Below are 25,100 nucleotides of genomic sequence, written 5' to 3'. Positions count from 1 at the left end.
GTGCATGTAGTCTGGGATCCTTGAAGGGCCCTGTGATACGGTTTGGCTGTACCCCTCACCCAAGTCTCATCTTGAACTGTAATCCCGCTATGTCAAGGGAGGGACCTGGTGGGAGGTGATTGGATCACGGGGGTGGTTTTCCCCATGCTACTTTCTATACAGTGAGTGAGTTCTCATGAGATCTGATGGTTTTATAAGTGGCAGTTTCCCCTGCACTTTTTCTTTTCCTGTCACTTTGTGAAGAAGGTGCTTACTGCTGCTTCACCTTCCACTGTGATTGTAAGTTTCCTGAGGCCTCCCTAGCCATGCAGAACTGAGTGAATGAAACCTCTTTCCTATATAAGTTACCCAGGCTCTGGTATTTCTTTATAGCAGTGCGAAAACAGACTAAGACATCATGTCTCCTCTTCACTGTGTCCAGCACCTCGCACAGTACCTGGCTGTTGTGCAGAGGTGTTCAGTAAATACTTGTAGAGGATTAGGTGAACTGGAGTCCATGCTCCAGTCTGTAAGCCTTGGTAGCCTATTAGGGACATACAGGAGTTGAATGTTTATTGAACAGCTTCAAAGATAGGTATTTGAATAATTGGAGATGGGGGAGACTGACATGCTCCTGTGGAAGGAAAACTGAGAGCTCACTTGAGTCCCAGATGCAAGCATGTGAGGTGAGTAAGTTCTGAGATATGTCATCTCTTGAAGACAGAGTAAGGAAAAACCAACTCATGCACTCAAATACAAGGTACAGTTTCCCCCAAGTTATTTCTTAGGAAAGAGTGGTGCTCCTATGCTTTCTCTTAATTATTTTGGTCAATGAAGTGGTTTGCAGAAGAGAACTTAGCCTAAAATAACTTCTGTCAGTGCTTGCTTTGGTTGCTTAGAGAGGTCAAGTAATGGAACAGGTTTTTAAAAAGAAAAAAGAAGCAAACTTAGACTGCATAAATATTTATAGGGCTATGACCTTTCAGTAAGCGTTATGGTGATCATAAACTGTTAAGGTTGTTTCTCTGGGGAAAGCAATATACTGGTCTTTTATAGAGATGAGGATATAAATCCACTGGATGAAGATGAAAACAACTATCCTGTGATAGAATCAGATATGGATTTAAAAAGTTGGATTATGTCAATGAGCTTTTAAAATGAAGGTGGTATGCTCTGGAAAACTATCTTAAGTGACTTAATGATTTTTAATATGACAGTAGATTGCTTAATTCATATACTTGATTGTTGTGTTTAGGGAGCATTGAGAGTCTAGGAGCTGAATTATGGAAGTAGGATTTTAACAGTTTTAGCTACTTGATTGGATCTGGACATATCCTTTAGCTGCATGATATGCACTAGCTTTGAGGAAATCTTTTTTAGTTTTTTTGGCAAGCAGGTTAAATGGATTCTGCATTGCAGCCTTAAAAAGTTGACTTACTGTGGACACACCCCTTTTTAAATAGGAGCGCTCAGTGATCTTGCCACTTAGGCCAGTAGGTCATTCACAGTCTCCAAAGAATGGTCCCCTGTGCTCAGTTCAGACTCAAGGATTTACACTCCAAGTTCATTGGAAGTGGACATGCAGAAGGTACTAAACTGATATGTCTGTTGTCCAAGTAGATCGTGGGAAGTCTTGAAGTGAGAGTATTACCACACTGCTTGATAGGTATTTCTAAGCCTCCGCTATCACTGCTTCCCTCACCAACAAGTATACTACTGGTATACACCAGCTGGATAAAATGACTCCTCAGTGTTCCTCATACACCAAACGCTTCCCATCTTGTCAATTCATCACTTGAGAACACACTGCTTACTCTGTTAAACTACATTTGCAGGGCAGTAAACAGGTAAATTTTGCCTTCATCAGCCACATGGAGACTCGACTCTTTATTAGCTTCAAATACAGATATAGAATGTGTGATAGAGAAGATGGAATTGTGACTGACACAATGAGGTATCACAGAAAGTTGACTCTTTTCTCAAGAAACTGGGTTGAGATGATATGATACCATGGCATTTGGATTTGCCTTTTGGTTATAATTGACTTTTGTTTCATTTAAATGGTAGGGAATGTTGAATGTTGTTATAATCATGCTATGTGACTATGCAGTTACCACATCAGAGTGACTTTCTTCTCTGCTTTTTTCTCCTCTCCCCCCAGGTTCTCAGTGGCTCTCTGCTGTCCCCATCTGTATGTGTATTATGTTATAGTTCTTTCTCCCAGTGCTCTGCTTACCCTGGTTCTCTGTCATTTAAGAAAAACAGCAGCAAGATAGGGAGGCATCTGAGTGGGCCTTGGGAATCTACCTAATTGGTTCAGAAATCATACCTAAATTTTTAGTTATGTAGGGGCTCTGGACAAACAGGACATTTACATGTAATTCCTTGTGGCTCTAAATTACAGGGAGCTTTCCAGTGGAAAGCATTTGGGGAAAGGGGAAGGTTATTACTGGATCAGAAAGCCTTTAATGGAAGTGAGTAAACAGAAATTCAGAAGCATGGCTCGCCGCTGGGGGAGGAGGAGTTAACTCAGGAAATAATCTGGAAGCACTGAGGTTCTCTGTTCCCGTGACACTTATATGCGTATGGTTCTGTTGGGATTATTTGGCTATCTGTGCGCTCCTGGAGGGAGTTCTCTCTGGTTTTATTCCCTCCCAGGGCCTGAGTCCTGCGATAGTAAGAACTACTAAGCACTTAAAATGTGCCAGATACTGGGCCAAATATTTTGTATACGTTATTTAATCGTAACCACCCTGGTGCAGAAGACATTTCCACCAGATGAGGAAATGCCTTCTGAGGAAGCCCAGCCTCAGACGTGTAGACCCTTACCTGATAATGGGAGTGGGATCTAGCACCCTATATCTGACTCTTCACCTCCTTGCTCTTCTGTCTCCCATAGTGGGAACCCAGCCCAATAAATGTGAAGGGAAGATGACCAACAGCACACCAGTGGGAATGTTCTTGATTTGGGCTCCCCAAATTTGCAGGACTAATCACCACCACTGAGTTCAGAATGTGGTGTCTGGGTCCATGAACACTCCTTCAGACAGCGGTACCTGTAGAAATGATTGTGAGAAGCTCTACTTGGAGGGGGTGCAAGGCTTAGTCTTTATCTACTAAATTCTTACCTTGCAAAAGAGTGGAGTGTGACCCACTTCTTGCAAGCACAGTTAGGTAAGGTGTTTTCATAGTTCCTACAACACAGCAGTATCCTTCCAGGTACCAAGCCACTTGGGAAACTGCTGTTTTGCTGGTGTTAAATGAAACTATTAGTTTAGAAATGTTTTTTCTTCCTTCTTTCTTCTGAACAGACCAGTGTTCTTGTTCTTGGTCCCCTAATCACAGGAATGGACAGAGAGTTTATACTGCCAGCTATCAAGTTAGGCTGTGGGGTCCTTTGTCCATTCCCAGGGAACTCTGCCCAGACTACTCTGTTTCTGGTCAAGGCTTTGTTGCAACTGAAACTTCAGCCTGCCTGATGCTTAATGCTGAAACTACCTGTGGCTTAACTTGGTGTGTCGTTGTTAATGGGCATTTGTACATTTTTTTTCATATGTAATTACAAATCACTTTACCTGTAGAAAATACATGCTCAGCAGGACTCTGGGCTGCTGTAAGCAAATCAATATTTCTCCAGGAGTGGGGTAGACAGTGGAGGACTTAGAGACTGAGGTCTTTTCTCCAGGCCTGCTTTTGACTAAGCTCTTGGCAACTTGGGCAAATTATTCAGTACTTTTAACCCGCAGGTTTCTCCTGTATAAAAGAGAAGTGATAACTCTGCTCATCCTAACTCAGTTTTGAAACTAAGTTGAAATGATGCAAATACTTAAGATTGCTTATGTTAGTAGGAGGGGATGGAAGTAGCATTATTATTAATTCCAGGGAGTGCAGGTTTCAAATGTCCCTGTTCTCTTTTCCCTGAAGGTCCATCTTGGCACCTGGGGTTCACTCTGAGATAGGAGTTTGAATTCTGACAGTGCATTCATCACGTGGGAAGTTTTTAAAAAAATACAGTGTTTGGGCCCTACCCCCCGAGATTTAATTATTCAAGTGTGGGATATGGGTGTTAGTGGTTTTGTTTTTTAAAGATCTGAAGATCTGCAGATAATTGTTATATGCCAGCCAGCACTGAGAATCACTTCTCTCAGGTTTTTGGAGTAGAAGTAGGTATTGATTTTTAAGGTAAGGCATGGCTACCCATGTATTATGACCTACAGGACATCTAAACGATCCTAGTAACATAGACCACATTAGGTTTCTTATTTTCCTTTTCTCATTTTCTAATTCTATCCAAAATCCCATCAGGATTTCTAGACAAAACTGTATAGTAATATCACCATCATCATCATCATTGCCTAATACTTATGTGCTTTGATAGTTGGCTCTCATTTAATTGTTAGAACACTTCACGAGGTAGATAGAACTTTTACCGGTTGTTCAGCTAAGGAAACTGAGGCTCAGACCCATTCATCAACTTACACAAGCTATTAAGTGGTGGTTAGAATTCCTTCCCAAAGCTATCTGACTCTAGAACCCACACACTTGACCACAGTGCTATACTGCCTGATAATTCATATACATGGGTAAATGCTGTGCTCCTCTGAACACTGTATTTGCCTTTTATCTGGGGCTTTTTGGGAAAGAGTTCTTTAGCTCTGGGGAAATAATCTGCAAGCTGGAGTTTAATGTTTAACCACAGACTGGTGGGGAGAGACCTGTAGCACATGAGGGTCTGTGATACCCTTCAAATCTGTTACCCAGTCAGCCACACGGAATTACATTTTCAACTTGTTTGCATATTGAATTCATCTGGGGAGCTTCAGAAAACACTACCTGGTTCCCACCCCCAGAGACTGATAAAAGTACGATGGGGTGTTGCCTGGCATGGGAATTTGTGAAAGCTCCCTAGGTGGTTCTGATGTGTAGTCAGGATTGAGGCTCTTGTCATAGATGGCCACTCCCTCCAGCCACGTATGTAGGAGAACAGCTGCTGGAGCTGGCCCTGCAGTGGAAGAAAGGAACAGAGGGTTGGAGAATAGCTTGGTACTAATGCATTTACATTTGATGTAGGCATCTGCCTTCTCTAGGAAATATGTGGGGCTCTTTTCAAAAGAACTTTCCAAAAATCACAAGCTTTTCTTTGATAATTAGGTCAGACTTGCTCTTTTATTTACTTTGATATGATGGAATTAAGTGTTGTTAAAATAGGATAGTGACAAATTGAGTGGCATGGTAATTGGGTTGTATGAGTGAATTTGTCTGTCTTACAGTCTGTTGGCTTACAGTAAATCTGGTAGAGGTCAGATTTGTTTGAAGACATTCCTTGAAGGTGAGAAAAAATTAAGAGGCAACACAGATCCTTGGTTCTAGAGAGTTTGTCTGGCTCATAAAATAATGGCTTTCTGTGAAAATATTTTACTGCTTTTTCATAGACTTGTAATGAGAACTGATGCCAGGAGAGAGCGTGTACAAGATACTGTTTGCATTCTCTACAACCAGAACTGTGTGTGTGTGTGTTTAAACTGAGAAAAAATTTACATAATATAAAACTAACCATTTTAAAGTGAACAATTTGGCATTTAGTACATTCAGCATTTTGCAACCACTATCTCTGTCTGGTTACCAAAACACTTTCATTGCTCCAAAAAGAAACCCTTCCCCTCCGAATCTTTCCATCTCCAAAACTCAGATCATGTCTGCCTTCCTCAGGTCTTTCCCAGCTACTGTAGTCTTGTCTCTACCTTCTTAGTTCACGTGTCTGTTTCTTGGCCATATATTTTATACTCATCATATACTGTTTTGTACTTGATTACAGAAGTAATGCGTCTTCCTTGAGGGGGTGGGTTGGCGGGGTTGTTCGCAAAGCCAGCATGTAAGGCAAAATTTGATTATGGTTAAAATTTCTCTTGGAAGATCTATAAATTTCTCATTATATGCAGGATGAATGACATTGGGTAAACCGCCCTGCTCAGTAATTTATAGACACTTTAAGCTGAGAATCCATAAAGTAAGATAAAAGTGAGGAGGCCAAGCGGGGAGGTGGCAGCTGTGAACCATCCTGCACAGAACAGAGGGTTCACTTCATTCTGATTTAACAATGAACTGCTATAATCTCAATGTGTGCCCATGTGTCTTTATTGCAGAGATTGACCAGACACATATCTTGTGCCCAAATATTTACTAGATTTGCGTCTAAAGTTTGCTTTATCAGATCTGCATATAGAAAATCCTTTTAAACGTCATGCAAGAATTTGGCTACCAACTTTCTCTCTAACAAAGTCGGCATTAACTTGTTTCCCCCTCTCTCCCTGTCTTCCTTCTCTCCACTGGATAGATGTTACTCTCCCTAGGAGTTGGTCACATCACCCCATTAGGGCATATTTTTATGTGAGTTATCGACCCAACTAGATATACGTCCCTTAGGTTCAGGAGCTAGATCTCCGTGTTCGTACTTGGTTACATGGTACTTATCACAATGTGTTTTAGGTATAAACCAGGTGCCCCATGAATGAACATTCTCTGTTCACTGATTCCTGTACTCAGCATGAACATTTAGTGAGCATCTGTTCCATGCCAGGGTGTGCTAGATCGCAGGGATACAAAGATGCCCAACAGTAGATTTGAAAGACCTTGCTGTAATGAGATGAAACTAATGTGAAAGAAATGACTGCAAAACCAGAAGGAAAGCTAATCATAGAAGAATTTATAGTGGCAGGTTATAGTTGGGTAGGGCTAACTCTATGGGTAACAGGGAAGGAAGTTATCGGTGAGGAGATGGTGCTGGAAGTTGGACCCTGCCCACATGGACAAGTGAGGAAGGGCACTGTGGCCGGAGGAAATAGTAAGTATAAGGACAGAGGTTGGCATGCTTTCCTGTAAAGGATCAGAGAGTAAACATTTTACTGTGTGTGTGTGTGTTTTTTTTTTTTTTCTCTGAGGCAGAGTCTTGCTCTGTCACCCAGGCTGGAGTGCAGTGATACGATCTCTGCTGACGCAACCTCTGCCTCCCAGACTCAAGCAATTCTCCTGCTTCAGCCTCCCGAGTAGCTGGGATTACAGGCACCCACCACCATGCATGGCTAATTTTTGTAATTTTAGTAGAGATGGGGTTTTGCCGTGTTGGCCAGGCTGGTTTCGAACTCCTGAGCTCAAATGATCTGCCCACCTCGACTTCCCAAAGCGCTGGGATTACAGGTGTGAGCCATTGTGCCTGGCCTACTATATTTTTTAAATGGCTTTGAACCATAGGGTCTCTGTCATTACTTTTTGTTTTTTGAGACAGAGTCTCATTTTGTTGTCCAGGCTGGAGTGCAGTGGCACAATCATAGCTCACTGTAATCTTGAGCTTCTTGGCTCCAGGGACCCTCATGCCTCAGCCTCCTGAATAGCTAGGACTACAAGCATGCACCACCACATCTGGCTTTTTTTTTTTTTTTAAGTTTTGTAGAGACAGGGTCTTGCTATGTTGCCCAGGCCAGTCTCAAACTCCTATCCTCAAATGATCTTCCTGCCTCAGCTCCCAAAATGCTGGAATGATAGGCATGAACCACTGTACCTGGCCTTCAATCCTAGCATTAAAATGTGAAAGTATTACATAGATAATACATCAATGAATGAATGAATGTGGCTGTGTTCCCAGGAAACTTGATTTATGGGCATCAGAATTTGACTTTCATGTAATTTTTTTCATGTTACGTGAATATCCTTCTTTTGAGCTTTTTTCAACCATTCTTAACTCATGGGCTGTACAAAAACAGGCAACACAGGCAGTGTGCTAGATTTGTCCCACAGCTGTAGTTTGCTGATGTATTCTCAAAGGCAGGAAGAGTGAGATGATGTTGCAGTAATGGAAGAGTAAGCAGTTAGTATGAGGATTCTGATACAGTGAGTCTGGGGGAAGCTGAAATTCTATGCTTATAACCTGCTCCTAGGTGATGACGATGCTGAGGTCCTCACTTGGAGGAGCAAAGAGCTAAAGTAACATTGGAGTCCCACTGTGCCCCTTACGTTGTGGTAGTTTTTGTGGGTGCGGGACAACATGAGAAGCCAATTGTATGCCTACCAGGTGTTCTTAGTCTCTTTAGAGAGATTTATATAACTAGAAAGGTACATGAACTCCCCTACAATAAAAGTTGAGATTGAGCCAGGCAATGAGATTCTTCAGTGCTGGATGCAACTAACCACCCCATGAGTGGCATATGGGCCACAGGGTGATGGCCATCAGAGTCCTTGGCTGAGCTGGGACTGGGCTCCCTGGCTTCCAGGATCTACACAACATCACCTCCGTTCAGTTCCTATTGGGATTTTCCTGTTCCTTTCTGGTTATTCCTCATTCTGTTATCTTGAGCCATTCCTGACATGATTTACACAGAGTGGAGACTTTGCTTTAGGTAAAATTTCTTGGGTGTGCTGGCTGAAGGGGGAGTCTCAGGAGTGGAACTCAGTGATGAGAGAGCTGTGGTGAGGCTGAAGGATGGGCACTCACGTGAAGCTTAGGGACAGGAGCTTACAGGTCATCACAGCTGGATGGATGGTGGGCTTAAACGATAGTGGAGAAAGTGAGGACACCTGGGGGTAGAAGAAATGTTGACAGTTAAGGTCAGCAAATGCTCCGAAAGTTTTCTCTGGAGGTATCTCAGAACCTTCTTTATATTTTACTCGGGAGCTCTCAGATGCTATAAAGCTCTTTGTTATTATAAAGCTCTATATTATTTTACTATAAAGATATGGCAATATCTTGCCATAAGGCAGCAGGCTCAAGAAGCAGGAAGAAGGTTAAGATTCTGTGAATTTGTTTCTTAGTAATGAAACAGATGACTTTGGCTTGTACCCTGAGTTGGGATGTCAAGGATGCAAAGTGGTTGATGTTTGCTTTCTCATTGACTGGTATTCTGATTCTATTGCCTTACAACTTTCACTGCTCCATAGTGAATTAGAGGCAAGTGTAGGACGGGTCAGGATCTTGCTTTTAAAAGAAAAAAAGGCCTCTGATTACCTGGAGGAAAACACTGCTTTGGAAAAAAAAAAAAAAAAAGTCAGGACCAAAATAAAGCCAGCTGGCTGCATGTGCACAGTTAACAGACTGGCCCAGGGTCTGTGCTCAGCTGTCACTCCAGGAGTGAAGTGGATGATGCTGACCCAAGCACATGTTCTGGTTGAGCTTTTGGTCAAAAAAACCATTTATTTCAGGTTTCCTGATAATATTCTGTGGCCAAGAAGCCAGATGTATGTGTGTGTGCCTGTACACTGACAGCTTCTACAGAAAATAGGCCCTGTGGAAGTTGCCTACCTATGAGATGAAAATGCAGAAATTCTGACAGCTGTGCGGTGGGATGCCAGGAGATCCAGATGCTGCCATTCAGCACTTGTTAGTGTCTCTGGGAACTTTTATGTCACCTCAGATCCTGACTGAGGTGGTCTGAGGTACAGCCAAGAATTAATATTTTCCAGGCTCCCCAGGTGATTCTGACTGCAAACAGGGCTGGGAACCCCCTAGTTATGTTGAGAATGTGCTGGGCAAGTCACTGACAGTTAATCCTGTATCACTGCTTTACCAAGGGCTGTGTTCTTTCCTGCCTGAACTTGGCCCTATTCAATGACTTTATCTGCAAATCAGGATAGCTACTTGGGGAGGATGAGTGAAAGTTTTGGGTTTGTGGCTTAAAGAATGGACAAATAGGCTGGGCATAGTGGCTCCTGTCTGTCATCCCAACACTTTGGGAGGCTGAGATGGGAGGATCACAGGAGTTGGAGGCTGCAGTGACCTGTGATCACACCACTGCATGCTAGCCTGGATAACAGAGTGAGACCACACCTGAAAAAAAGAAAAAGAGTGGACAGATAAATTGAGGTGGCTGACAACTTGAGGACACTTAAATGCACTTTCCATTTCCTGACCACTGTCTTTCACTTCTACAGGAAAATGACTGTCTCTGAATGCAGAATATCAGAGCAGAGATTCCCAAGCTTTGAACATTTGCTGTACTGTCTTGGCTTTTGCCTGTGCTGTTTTGTTTGTAGCCTGCTAAATAACTCCCTCTGACATCGCTATTTTGTAACACCCTTTGAGATGTGGTGCAATATCTAGTGTATATAAACAAATGCAGGCTCAGCAGTCTCTTGGGTAGAATTTTGATTTCATTGATCTGCAGCGTTCTTTTAACATCTAAAAGGTGCCTTCTGCTACCAGTCCTGTGAGTTGTTCCCGTTATCATGATATTGGATCACGTTGTGTCCTGAAATGAGAAGGTGGGGAGATGCATGCAGATAGCTTTAGAAGTTCTCCTGATAGGCCCTTTCTAGGTAGTGACACACATTTAGAAATCTGAGAGCTTTGTTCTGTATCTAAGTTTCTTCTGTTTTAATCTTTCAGTGCACAAGGGTCTGGATCCCTGACCCTGATGAGGTATGGCGCTCGGCTGAGTTAACCAAGGACTACAAAGAAGGAGACAAGAGCCTGCAGCTCAGACTGGAAGATGAAACGGTAAGAGCGAGTCCTGGGCGGAGGGTGGGGGGATCTCAGGAGTGCAAGGAACAGGAGTAGATAGTACATTGTGGGCTGGAGTTTTTCCTGGATATTGGAACTCCTGAGCCCTTGGATTCTTTCTTGTTGCTATTTGATGTATGTGAAAGTGCTAAGCCAGGAAGCCGCTCTATGGATGTCACTCAAAAAATAAGTGCTTATTGGGGTTAGCAGCTGAGAGATCATTGGTGGTCAAGGCAGGAATCTTCTCAGTGGAGTGGAGGGAACAAGAGGTTGAGACCTCACTGGGAAGTGAGGGAGAGGAGCTGCTACAAGGGTCCCTGCAGGGCACAGTGGTTGGAGCCAGCCTGCCTGGGTTGGGATCCTGGCTCAGCCATCACTAGCTTTGTGACCTTACATCAGTTCTCAATCTTTCTGTGCCTGTTACTTCATCTGTAAAATGGGAGTGCTAGTTTATCTAGGGCTGTTTTGAGAATAAGATGGGTTAATACGTGGCAAATACTTAAAATAGTGCCTGGCACATAAGTGCTCCCTATGTGTTAGCTGCTGTAGTGAGCATTTTTTATTTTTTGACCTTCAGGCTGTTTCTTTCAAGTGGAAGACAAGGTAGTAACTATGAAATTCTATTCCTCCTGATATGTCTGATTTAGTTTACCTTCTCATGAGCCTTTTGTGACCACTGCCTCTGCAACTGTTGCATTTCACAAATAACGGATGCTCATCCTATATGCTGTGCCAGGTCCCAGGGGCAGATGGGTGAAGGCCATGCTGTTTCAGATAGCTCAGTGCTAAAGGGGAGCAGTGAACATGAATACGAAAGTGAGACAAAGTATTATGATAAATGGCAGTAGGCATGGAAGTGAGTGCAGGAGGTATAGGAGAGAAAAGGAACTCACTCTTTTTAAAGAGATGGGATCTCCCTGTGTTGCCCAGGTGGGCCTCAAACTCCTGGGCTCAAGTGATCCTCTTCCTGCCTCAGCCCCCGGAGGAGCTGGGTGGGACTCCTCTTGAGGAGAGGGGGTTTTGAGAAGGAGCTGGACATGGAAGATTCAGGGTGCAGTGACCAGGAGTAGAGTGTCCCAGGCAGGAACTGTGTGTGCCAAAGCCCTGAGACCTTGTCGTGTTCCAGGAAAGGGAAGGAGGCCAGTGCATCTGGGAGCTGTCAGGGAAGGGATGGTTGGGTGGCTTCAGCCTGAGGATGCAGGCAGAAGTAGTTCATGCAGCCTTTACCATGGGGGAGACGACTGGGAGAAAAATAGGTTTGGAACAAAATGGTTGGTAACAAATTAAGAATTGACTTTGGGACGGATTGAGTTTGGGCTGCAGAACAGACATTGCTTGGAGAAAAGGTTTGGGTTGGAGAGACTATTTCCTCTCTGAATGGCAACAGCACTACAAGTGTGTACCATATCCTCTGTCCTTTGATCATTTCCTGCCTATTCTTGGTCTTGTCTCCTTTTCTAGATGGTTGGTGATTAACTTGTTGATTGAACATCCTACCACTAACTTCTGTTTTGTATCCACTTAAGCATACCACTTGGTAAACCTGGAACATGAGCTTGTTAGAAAACGTCTATACCGAGGTATACATCCCTCACATTCCTCTTCCTAGTAGGCAGCATTTGCTAGCCACCTCTTGCTTTTGAGATGACGAGCACAACTCCCAACAGATGGAATTATGTTTACCATGTTGAATAACTTCCCACCCCACGCCGGGGGGAAAAAAGATGAAATGAGTCCACCCACTGGAGTGGTATATCTTCTACTCTACTCCAGCAGATTTCATTTCAGTTGCTCTTTTCTAGTGGGTGGGTGTTTTTAAAAAGTTGTACAGAGGTAGTGAGGAATGATCTGCCATGTTGCTAAAACAGAGCAGATGCTCACCCACCCGGCTGAAAACGAATTTGGCCCTGCATGACTAATCCTGGCAGCTGCCCAGACCCCATCTCCTCCTTCCCCTGCTACAAGGCCGAGCAGCATGTAATTGGAAGGGAAGCCTGGCGCTGGAGATTAGCAGCTCTCAAGAAATAATGGGCTCTGAACATCTGAGTCTGTCCAGGTTGCTCATGGGCAGTGGCTTGTCCACGGCTAGCTCTGAGCTATCATTACGAGTGACTTGGCGGAGCTGTGGACTAGAGGCCAGGAGCACAGAAATTACGTGGCCAGACTTTGAATGCTTGCAGAGAGTCTCCTCTGAAGCTGAAATTATCCATGGTGTACTATGCTGGCTGGAAAATCTGCCCCAGCAGCCTCTTCCAACCAACCTCGTGCATCCTCCCTCCTCCTGAAGTTCAGTAGTGTGGGTTTCACTGCATCAGCAAAGGATTAACATCAGTTAGATTCTCTTCCAGAAAGACAATGATGTTCCTGACCTCTAACTTATGATAGGACCTTCTGCCTACTTGCTAACTTGTCCCCTCTTCAAGACAGTCAAGCTTCTATCTGTGCCTCTAAAAGATTTTTTCATTCTTTCTTTTGCTCATCCATGCATTCATTCATTTCTATCGTAGTAAAATATATGTAGCATAAAATTTACCATGCTAACCATTTTTAAGTGTAAAATTCAGTGGCAATCAGCAGCAACTCAGTGGTATTCACATTGTGTAACCATCACCACTAGCCTTCTTCAGAACTCTTCCTCTTATACAACTGAAACTTGGTCCCCCTTAAACACCAACTTCCCAATCTCTTCTCCCCTCACAGCACCTGGAAAACTCCATTCTACTTTCTGAGTTTGACGATCCCAGGTACCTCATAGAAGTGGAATCATACAGTATTTGTCCTTTTGTGTCTGTCTTATTTCACCTGGCATAATATGTTTCATATTGAAATCAACAAGATGATAAACTTCTTGGGGGAATAGCATCTTTTTCTCCCCAGAGCCGTGATGGGTACAAGATATCTAGGCGTGCCAACTCTTAGCACAAGACTGTTTTTAGAGTGGATCAGGCTTTCAGGGGATGCGGAACTTGGTGATGAGGTAGCTTCTGCATGCTCTGCTTGGAGCACCTCTGTGCAGGCCAGGCCTTCTCTCTCTTGGCCCCACCTCCCTTTCTGACTGCTTGACTCCTGCCCTCTAGTGTCAGGGAAAACTCTCCTTGTTTCCATGGTTTTTAATTTAAATTTCATTTTCCAGCTGAGTTTGTATCTACTATCTATCACCCACCTTGATGATGAGTACTCCCTCTGGGCAAGGCCCTGATCTAGCATTCATGAATGAGAGGAAGACAGGGGAGCATGTGAGCTTTTCAAAGATGAACAAACTCCACCGTCTCAGTATTTCCAAGCCCACCCTGACATTTGGAGGGCCAGAGCAAGAGAATGTAACCCTACATCTGTTTAAAGTATATTTTATCAAATTATTTAAATCTCATGTTTTTAATTAAAAACATTTTTGAACATTTACTGTTTTAAAAATATAGTTGCAATTCTATTCAATCTCTATCCAGCTGCCAATATGTAGAATCACTATCTTGGTTTGGGCATATTATACCTGCACATATGTGTAAACACATGAGTAGTATAAATTGTTCAGTATTTCAAAGCATTCCTCCTCTGTCATGTTGCAGGGGTTGCAAATACTTAGCACCCCTGGAACCACGACAAGAGCACATGGAGAAGCAAGGACTTGGACCCTCGGCCCCATTAGAAAATGATAATCCATTATGAAAGGATCTTTTGCATGGGCTATCTGAAAGGAAAGATAATGAGTTTGTCCTCCCTTTTACTTAAGCATCTTTGCTGCCTGATTCTTCCCCACACTCCAAAGCACCAGTACTGGCATTGTTTCTCCAGTACTGGCAGTGTTTCAATCCATGAACCTCAAGGCAACTGGGCACTGTTGTCTTGTTTCAAGAACACAGGACAAGGTGTGGAGAAGTGTTTCTCTGGGGCCTGAAGGTGTTAGGCACCAGAGCGGTGTTGAGCATTTCAGGTCATGCTGTGACAGCACTGAACGTTGATCCCAAGGACGGAGGCACACCATATGTTCTTTAATAATTTATATTATGTGATATTTAATGCCCTCTGCAACACAGTGTCAGGGAAGGGGTCCCTCTTGCTTGGGTCTAAGGATGGTACTGAACATATCAAGACATTATAGCAAGGTCCTATCAAACATGGTTCCTCATGTCAAGAAGCTATAGTCTCACAGAACCACTAGGACTATTGTCCTTGCATATTGGTGCACTCAGACTCATATACCTTGAGAATGCAGAGCACTTGTCTACTCAGTGCAGCTTAAATGCCTGCTGTGCACACATCTGGCAAAACCAGAGAGCTAAGAATGTCTGAGGGATACCCTTCTGAAACCAGCAAGGCTTCTTAGTAGAGGTAGAGTTTGATTACTTCTTTTAGCTGGCCATTTTAGTTCTTATCATAATGCTGGTTTTTGGGTCTCCTAATAATTTTTATTTTTATCTTTATCTTGCTTTCAATTGCTCAGTTATCATGGTTATATTGTACATACACAAAATGTTTTAGCATAAAATATAATGTATATAATTATCTACTGGTAATATTGCTACCACTGTAATTAGTCATCTTGTCTAAAGAGTCAAAGTGTAAAAAAAATTATGGTAAAATACACATAATGATTCAACATTTTCACCATGTTAAAGTGTACTGTTCAGTGGCATTAAGTATATTCACAGTGTTGTGCAAGCATCACCACCGTCTGCAGATAAGTACTCTTGAAGCTCTTTCTAATTTATTGTCATTGACCTATTTTTCCTGCTAATTTTTTCCCCGCTAATTTTTTCCCCGTAGGTTAGGATGCTTTGCCCAGCTGCTTCAGATTGGAGATGAGTGGGGCAGCAATTTGCACCCCTGTCCCGAACATTTGGCAATGTCTGGGCACATTTTTCGTTGTCACAACTGTCATGAGGAGGATTTGCTACTGGCATCTAGTGGAATGCTTCTAAGTGCTCTGTAATGCACAAGATGGCACCCCCACAACAGAGAACTATCCAGCCGCAGATGTTAACAGTGACAAGGTTGAGAAACTCAGGTTTAAGCCCATAGGGAAAGTGGTCTGGTCTGTTCATTGCTGAAGTACACCAAGTTAGGAGTTAAACTGGGTCTCCATAGTTCCGACAGAATGTGTAAGCAGTGCAATAAATTGAAGTCAAAAGATTAACTTTGACTCCGTATTTGTATGCTGCTGTAATCTTGTTTATAATTCAAACCTCTTAATTGTGTGTTGACCAGGCAGTTTATCAGTAGATTTTCATTTATAGACTTTTCTTCTTTTAATTACTTGCATCACTGTTCATTCATCATTCATTCATTAAAAATTATTATTGAGCAATTATGTGCCAGAGTCTGATTATACAACAGTAAAAATGACATATCTATATCTTTATGAAGTTTTCCATCCAACTTACAATGAAAATATACAATGTAGGGTTTAGAATATGAAAAACTCAATTTCAAGAATCTGGAGAAGTCTTTATAAAACAGTGGTGTCCATGGCAAGCTATTTGACGCTACTCCACCCACCCTCTTATCTGAGTCTCTGAGTCCTCCAACTTCACACTTTTTTTTTTTTTTTTTTTTAGATGGAGTCCCACTCTGTTGCCCAAGCTGGGGTGCAGTGGTACAATCTCGGCACACTTCAACCTCTGCCTCCTGGGTTCAAGTGATTCTTGTGCCTCAGCCTCCTGAGTAGCTGGGATTACAAGCGTATGCCACCACACCCAGCTAATTTTTGTATTTTAAGTAGAGACGGAGTTTCACCATGTTGGCCAGGCTGATCTCGAACTCCTGAGCTCAGGTGATCTGCCAGCCTCTGCCTCCCAAAGTGCTGGGATTACAGGCGTGAGCCACCATGACTGGCCCACACTCTCTTTGAAGCCCTTTTGGATACTACTTAGATTTCCTGCTGACTTCTCAAAGCAGGAACACTTAGGGTGTCAGAGATGATACCTTCATGCTTTGCCATGTTTCCTAGCCCCCTTGCAGTTCAGTGGGACCCTGTGATTACTTTTTTCGAGTGGGTGTGCTAGGTAGAACTGATGTCGATCACTTCAGGTGGAAGCAGAGAAGAACCCACGGGAGTTTGCTGTGCTCTTCTCTTCCTCTGCCTGGTGACTGTCAGGCAGCATGTTGGTGTCAGTGTGACCTTAGAGAGCAGAGCCTCAGTACCAGCCAGTCTTATACACCTAGCATAAAAGAGAAATAAACATTTGCAGTATTAAGCCACTGAAGTTTCAGGGTTAATTTGCTACTTCCTCATGACTTAACTGAATTTCCTAATTGGGAAGGTTACATAAATCAGAGTATTTTATTTTTCAAGTAATTGACTGCCTGTGTTGTGCTTCGTGGTGCAAGAGGAAGAATAAGAAGGTTCTCTTTAAGGAGAATAAGCTTTCTGGGGATTGGAGAAGACGGCGGTAAAACTTAAACACAGGACTGTTAGAGAATGAGACACAGCAGAACAGTCATTAAATGTTTGTGTTTTTTTGTGCTTGTCTAGGACATAGCATAAAACAACCTTTTAATGAATATTAAATGAACCTAGAGCCACATGTTTGCTACTATAGTGAGGGTAAGTGGACTTCAGCTTTGAGGCTTCCTCTTACCTGGGAATAGAGTTTCCTTAACATTGTTTTTCTTCTAGGATAGCTGTTGTAATTTCACAAATGAGAAAACCCCTGCACCCATGCACCTAAGTTAGAAACGTTCAGCCAATGAAGTTGGAAGGACCCTTGAAGATTGCTGAAACTAGGCTTCCCATCTTACAATTAGGGAAACTGAGGTTCCTGGAAGTCAAGTGATGGGCTCAAGGCCTTGCAGAACTTGGGTTCAGGTTTTCTCAACTTTGGCTGTGCATTAGAAACCCCTGGGGAACTTAAAAGGCAAAGCCTAGGTTTCAGCCTAATTAAATCAAAATCTTGGGATGGGATGTAGGTTATCTTTCTTAAAAGCTCTCCCAGGGATTCTAGTGTCCTGGGAGGGTTGAGAGCCGCTGCTTTATTTGATGGACCAGGACTTGAATACAGGGGTTAACTCCTATTCAGTGCCATTTCCACCTCTGGGTCAACACCAACTGCTTGCCAGTTGGTAACCCTGTTTTTACTAGCATATCTTTTTTTCTAGATCTTCTGGTTCCATGGGTAGATAATAAAAGCCAATTCTTTCTCCTCTTCTGTCCACTGTATGATTATTATTAGTTCCAAATATTTGGGAGTGTCATTCAAAGACGTTTTTATGATTATACCATCTTGCTGTTGTACTATGTAACACAGACATAGATTGAGGTATGGGAGAAGTTATCAGTGAATCAGACATTTCACTAAACTAATATTTTTTGAGCACCTACTAAGTAGTATAGAATCATAGGCCCACAGGGCTTAGAACAGTCTAGGCCAGCACTGCCAATAGAATATTGGCTGTGGTGAAATGTTCTGTATCTCAGTTGTCTAATGTGGCAGTCACTAGCTACATGTAGTTATTGGACCCTTAAAATGTGATGTGAAAGAAAATAAACTCTTAGAGGCCAGGATTGTGGTGGCTCACGCCTGTAATCTCACACTTTGGGAGGCCAAGGTAGGTGGATCACCTGAGAGTTCTAGGCCAGCCTGGGCAACATGGCGAAACTCCGTGTCTACCAAAAATACAAAAATAAGCCAAGTGTGGTGGTACATACCTGTAGTCTGAGCTACTCGGGAGGTTGAGGCAGGAGGATTGCTTGAGCTCAGGAGGTGGAGGTTGCAGCGAGTCAAGATTGTATCACTGCACTCCAGCCTGGGCAATAGAGCAAGACTCTGTCTCAAAAAGAAAAACTCTCAGGACCCCAAACTCACTGGGTCAAAGGGAGATTTAAGCTTGGGAACTGAGTCACGCAATACTGCTTTTCTTCTTTTCCCAAACAGCTGTAATTTTACAGCCCTGTGTCATAGCCTCATCTGTAAGCCGCGCTCCCACAATGATAGAAGACCACATTATCTCCCCAGGTGGCTTTCCTCACAAATTGCTTACAAGGAAATTTCTTGAGTCCCTAAATCTTCCAGGGTACATATCACTCCTACAAACTAGGCCTACAAAACTGAGTTCTGTGGACTCTCACCATGACAATGTCAATTACCAGCTTATCTTCACAGGTACAGCACAAGGACAAGACCAGAAATCATCCCTCTGCCTACTCTGAGATAAATGCACAACGGACTTTTTCATTTTCTCTCTTTTCACATGTAAAATGTGGATTTACTGAGGCTCATCAGAGCCTCACAAGAGTGTAACCATTTGTCTCACTGCTTACCCTCCTTCTCCCTCCCTTTTTTCCCCTTCTGCTTGCTCTTTCCCCTTTAAATACTGAAGTTCCCAACCCCCCTTGAAGTTTCCAAACCCCCCTGGACAAAGCATAGGCTGCAGATGCTCATGAATCTTATATTTTTCCCTGCCTGCATCCTCAGCCTTGGCTAGACAAACCTCTGTTAATCGAGACCTGCCTCAGTCACTTTGTGTTAACAGTGGCTAGTGTGACTGAGAAACTGAGGTTTCAGTTGAATTTAATTTTATTAATTTCACTGAAATAGCCACATAGGGCTAGGGGCTACCCTCCTGGGGAGCTCAGGTATAGACCAGTTCCTACTCTAGGCCTCCTGCCACTCACACTTGTCTAGTCCTACTTGTCAGACTGGGACCAATTGGGGACCTCCATCTGTTCCTGATTCCCGGCTCCTAGTTGCAGAAAGGAGCCAAGGTCCACTCTGAGTGGTGACAAAGCATTAATTTTGTGATAAGTGTTAACATTTAGCCTCCTTTTCACCTCTAAAGGCCCAGTTAATATGGAGTGGATGGAATCTTTTGTGCCAGAAAGTTCATGGCCCCGATCACTGTCATAAACACTTAGATGTCAAATAAAACCATGTTAGCTGTAAATGCCAGACACTAGCAGCAGTATTAGAATCAGATTCCTGTTATAGGAAAAAATCTGTTGTCAAGTCTCTCACTCCTTCCTTCCCTCTGGATGTGCACACACCCCAGAATCTGCAGCTTTGGCTGCTGAGCTTGCAGCCCCTCTTTTCTGCTGCTCTGGGCATTTTTACTCCTGATCAGTTTTACTGAAACCAATACCACTGCTTTATTTGTCGATGGTTTTCACAAAACTGCATGTGTGTTTGCCTCCACGTACTTGGGGGAAGAGTCTTTTTAAAAAAAATATTTTTATTGCCATAGGTTTTTGGGGAACAGGTAGTATGTGGTTAGGTGAGTAAGTTCTTTAGTGGTGATTTGTGAGATTTGGTGCACCCATCTCCCAAGCAGTATACACTGAACCCAATTTTGTAGTCTTTTATCCCTCACCCCTTTTCCTCTAAGTCCCCAAAGTCCATTGTATCATTTTGATGCCTTCGCATCCTCATAGCTTAGCTCCTGCTTATGAGTGAGAACATGCAATATTTGGTTTTCCATTCCTGAGTTACTTAGAATCTCCAGTCCCATCTAGGTTGCTGCTAATGCCATTAAGTCATCCCTTTTTATGGCTGAGTAATAATTCCATTATATATATATAAACATATATAAATATGTATATAAAATATATAAATAAACATATACACGTGCACACACACACATATATATACACACCACAATTTCTTTATCCACTCATTGATTTGATAGGCATTTGAGTTGGTTCCAAATTTTGGAATTGTGAATTGTGCTGCGATAAACGTGCATGAGCAAGTATCTTTTTCATGTAATGACTCTTTTCCTCTGGGTAGATATACAGTAGTGAGATTGCTAGATCAAATGGTAGTTCTACTTTTAGTTCTTTAAGGAATCTATATGCTATTTTCCATAATGGTTGTATTAGTTTCCATTCTTGTGGGGAGAGTTGAAGAGATTCATCTGAGAATCGAGAGGAGGCCAGCATTTCTGCCTCAGGAGTTGAAGCCGTTGGGCTCAGGTCCCGGCTTTCTAATCTGAAAGAGGAGTGGCTGAGTGAGATGAGCTCTGTGGCTCTGCACCTGGCAGTCCCTGTGCTGCCTGCTGAGCTGGGTGCAGAGCCTGGGAGAGGAGGGCAGCTGTGCTCCCTCAGGTCTGGGGACATCTCCACCAAGGTGTCTTTGGGATGCTTTGTGGGGAGGGAGGTCTGATTAGAATCCTGGTGATACCACTAACAGTGGATGAAGAAGGCTGCCAACTCTAGAATTGAATGAAATAAAAATCAGCACTCTGACATTCTCCATTTCCCCCTGTTCCCACCTTGTGGAAATTTGTCTGCATCATCTACGTGATAGTTAATGGTTCACTGGTTTCCTGTATAGACAAAGTTTAATATAAATAAAAAACCTTTTCACAAAAAAGAGCCTTGATTAATATGAAGAAAAAAACAGGGAACTGTATAAAGGAAATCCCACTAACAGAGATAACCAATGATATTTTGCATGGTCATTCATCTAGGCTTTAATACATTTTTAAATAAAGGGAATCCTCTTACACACTGTATTCCTATAGCATACTTTTTTTTTTTTTAATTCAGAAGAATGCTATGAGCAGCTGCCTGACTGTCCCTGTAGTTTTTCTTTCACTGTCTATAGCTTCAGTGAGAACATATCTTGGCTCACTTGTGAAATTATTTCATGAGACCAAGGAAGAAGAGTTCATCAATGAAAAAATTCTGATTTAGGTGTTGCCTGCTAAGGTATAAACCTCCAGAGATAAACCAATCTGTTCCCACAAGTGGTGCACCTGTTTGTCTCTCCTCTTCCTTGTTAGGGTCTTGTCAGTCTGATAATATAGCTGATAATCTTACTTGCATCTCTTTGGTTACTGATTAAGTTGAATAGTTTTTCATCTGTTCATGTGTTATTTTGTGATTTGTATTCTAGGTACAATTTTCTGTTGGGGTGTTGGTTTTCTTTTGGATTTCTTATAACTCTTTGTATATTAAGATTAGGAATTCCATCATATAATGCAGAACCCCGTCCCCTTTTCCCTTTTCCCATTTGACTTTGCAAATGGTAGGTTTTATGATAGGTTTAAAGTTTTAAATTATGGTCAAATTTATGAATATTTTCCTACATGTTTTTGGCTTTTACATAATTCTTCAAAATTCTTCCTTCCAAAACTTACTCAAATATTTGCCCAGTTAAAAAATTTTTTTTTTAATGGTTGTTCCATCTAAACTTATTTTGGCAGGAGAGAATAAGAATAAGAATCCTGGCCTATTTTTTTTCCCTAAATGGCTAGCTAATTTACTTACCAATACTACTTGAAAAGATCCTTTTAACCTTTTATTTGCAATTTAACATTATAACATACAAATTTTCTCTATGTGCTTGTGTTTCTTTCTGTATCTACTACACTTGATTTATCTGCCTATCTTAGCATTTTCATTGCTGGGTTTATTAATATACCTTAAGATCTGATAACCAAGTCCCTCTAAAAATGGGGTGGGAGGAACATTGATATTTATATTATCTTAAAAATTGACTGTTACCCCAGTAAATGGAGTCTGTGTCCATGGGATTTCCTAAAAGGTTTATGTAAAATAGAAATTCTTAAAATATGATCTAAAAGTCACCTGTATCAGAATAACTTGGGAATGTATTTTAAATTTCAGGTTCCTGAACCCTGCCTCAGAATTCCTGATAAGTAAGTTGGGCTCAGGAAACTTTTTATAAGCATCCCAGATTTTTAAGAACAGTATAAGAATCTTAGCACTCAGATAAAACATGGTGAGCAGCAGCCAAGTTCCTCCTGTTTAAATGTTTAAAAACATCCCACGACCTTCTTATAAACTACCCATGTAGATGTACATGTGTGCATACAGGTACTGAGAGTTACAAATGTATCCTGTCGATGAACATTTCTGAGTACTTAATGTTGTCCAAGTACTAGGAATACAAGGATAACACCTCGCATCTGAGATTTGACCTTAAAATGTGTAATCCTACTCCCTGGTTATGCATATATATATATCAAACTCCTAATATATTTTAGGTGAAAGCAAAATCACTTCCCTAAACGAACTTGCAGTTAGTTGGGGAGAAATATATGCACAAATGGTTCAACTTGAGGTCGCTTATAGAGGGCAGTTCATCAGATACAAGATGATCCAAATAAAAATGGTGTTGGTCAATGGGGGAGAGTATATGAAGCACCAGCAATAAATGGGGGCCAATCAAGGCAGTTTTTCTAGATGGAGGGAAAGAACAGCACTCCAATTGCAACTGAAATTAAAGAGTCAGTATTTTTCCCTTAAGAAGCAATAGAACACTCTCTTAGAACTGGTTATGTTTCCTGAGCTCTGTGTGTCAGTCTTCTACCTTAATATCATGGGGCTATGTTACCAGCAAATTTTCCATCTGGACTGGTCTCCCATGGGAACACAGGTATTTTGTTCAGCTTGTCTTTCTTTAAAACATTATTTATCTTCATTACTTACTATCATGTTAAGATGGTGATTCCAGCTAAGAAGACAGGACATCGAATACAGACTTAATGCTTCATAACCACCTTTTTGTGTCTGCTACTTGCGTGTCCTTAGATTCTGGAATACCCAATTGACGTACAACGCAACCAGCTGCCCTTCTTAAGGAATCCAGATATCTTGGTGGGAGAAAATGACCTGACTGCCCTTAGCTATCTTCATGAGCCTGCAGTTTTGCATAATTTGAAGGTCCGTTTCCTGGAGTCCAACCATATCTACACTTACTGTGGTAAGTGGGGGGCATCTGTTGGCTGCATGTGTTGGAAAGTGCTTACTAGCTTTAGACTTGCTCAACTCAAATGCTTAGGAGTCCTCATTTCACTCTCTCATTTGTAAGTACCTCTCCTCTGAAATCCTTGAAAGGTTTGCAATCAGTGAATGTGGCTTAATTAGGCTGCCCCAGTCTCTGTGGGATGATTGGTGTTAATCAGGGATCAACCAGGGAAGAAATGGGTCACACCATGTGGTGCGACTGGCTTAGCTCAGTCCTTGGAGTCCTGGGAGAGGAGTAAGTACAGCATCGTGCCTGAGCTAGGTGCCTGCTCTCAGCACCAAACCCTTGTTTTGTTTTGCCTTGTTTTATTTCCTGCTTGAAAAGCCTGCTTTTCTGTGATCTCACTTGCCTCTGTTTGTACTGACATAACACCCAATGAGTATTTGTCAAATTAGTGAGCAAAATGCATAACATACTTAAACAGTCCTGAAATTGTATTTGATTTTCTTAAAACTTCTCCTTTCCTATATTGCAAATTCTGTTCTCTCTCTCTTTTTAAAGAGTATTGCTAAGTGGCATAGCGAAAATAGAACCCTACAAACCGTTGTTTGAGAGGCAAATTGGGGATCTGGGTGGGGATTCCGGCTGCAGGGCTTCTTTGTGGGAGTCGCTCCTTTGTGGTCTTGTCCTGGGTGGGAACGGCTGGCACGTTCCCTCTGGTCTTGCTCATCGTCATAAGTGACACCTCGGGCACTCAGGGTTTTTCACTTTTATATTCCACTTTGGTTTGGAATTCGTAGTTTTAGCTACTAAGTTAGTTTTTCTTCCAGATTTCAGGAGCTGTCAATAGCAGGCTGATTCCAGTGCTTTAGAGCTGTGGTTTCCCAAAAGCTCCTTCACTCCAACTGCTGGTGGGAGTTTTATTTGAAACAAATTGACAATTATCAGAGCCTTTAATAAGATATTTACTTCAAAAAGAAGACTTTTAAAATTCGACTCCTATTTTAGGAGAAAAAGATAAGTGACCATCAGATTCTGTTTTTAAAGGAATCCCCTCTAAGATGTCCTAGTGTCTATATGTATTTATCCAAATGTATCTTGACTCCTCCCGTTCAAGCTGTTCAGAGTGACTGAATGGCACAGAAGTCTGAGTCATCCAGGAAGCACTAGATGCTGCTCTGGAGGGGCCAGGATGTTTAAGGAAAACACGTGACTTCGGAGTGTGATACGGAATGTGAATTGCATGCTACATGAGTTAGAATCTTACAGAACTCTAATAACAAGCAGAACCTGTGAGGCTGTTCCTAAGAGGATTCTCCAAGTGATTAGTCACATTAGTGGAATTTATCAGGGTTCTGGGCCTTGTATTTTGGTCTTTTCAGGCAAACTTCTGTCAAGAGGACTTCAGTGTCTTTTTTACCCCTGGCCCTTTCTCCTTTATGTGGAATAATCTGGTTTATTACACTTCGCGTTCATAGCGTCTCTTTTCAGACACCAGAAGGGAGCACAATGTTGGAGACTTCCCATCTTAGCAGCCGCCCTTTCATCGCCTTCTCCTTCCCAAGTGACTGGAAAAGCTTCTGGTTTTTGTACCTCAGTCAATGGGTCTTCTGACGTCCAGAATGTGATCTGATGGAAAAGAAAAAAGCATATCTCTGTCTTGTCTGAAAGATCAAATTCACACTTTTTTCTTTCCATAGGCTCAAATAACAACCTGCCTCACCCATTCATAAAAGATTGTCTGAACCTTATAGCATTTCCTGATTTCTCAATCAACACGTATTTACTGAGTCCATCATTGCAGTGTATTCTTTAGGGGACACAAGGTGTAAGGGAAAAATGTTGAGATGTGGTATAATAAAAAATAGCAAACATGCAGTGCTTACTATACAAGGCACTGGTCTTAAGTGTTCTTTTTTTTTTTTTTTTTTTTTTTTTTTTAAGACAGGGCCTCACTCTGTCATCCAGGCTGGAGTACAGTGGTGCCA

General features: G+C 42.2%; 1 protein-coding gene across 4 annotated transcripts in view; it reads left to right on the top strand.

Annotated features, from left to right (window-relative positions):
* MYO5B (myosin VB) overlaps nt 1-25,100 on the top strand; it is a 380,074-nt gene that overhangs the window by 128,992 nt on the left and 225,982 nt on the right. For all 4 annotated transcript variants that reach the window (XM_017951725.3, XM_017951726.3, XM_009192713.4 and 1 more), the window contains exons 2-3: nt 10,352-10,462; nt 22,956-23,127. In XM_017951725.3, coding sequence (XP_017807214.2) covers nt 10,352-10,462; nt 22,956-23,127 — 283 coding nt within the window. The remainder of the gene's footprint in view (nt 1-10,351; nt 10,463-22,955; nt 23,128-25,100) is intronic.

The sequence above is a fragment of the Papio anubis genome, chromosome 19 (assembly GCF_008728515.1).
Source record: "Papio anubis isolate 15944 chromosome 19, Panubis1.0, whole genome shotgun sequence".
NCBI classification, from domain to species: domain Eukaryota; kingdom Metazoa; phylum Chordata; class Mammalia; order Primates; family Cercopithecidae; genus Papio; species Papio anubis.
This window is presented reverse-complemented; position numbering and strand designations above follow the sequence as displayed.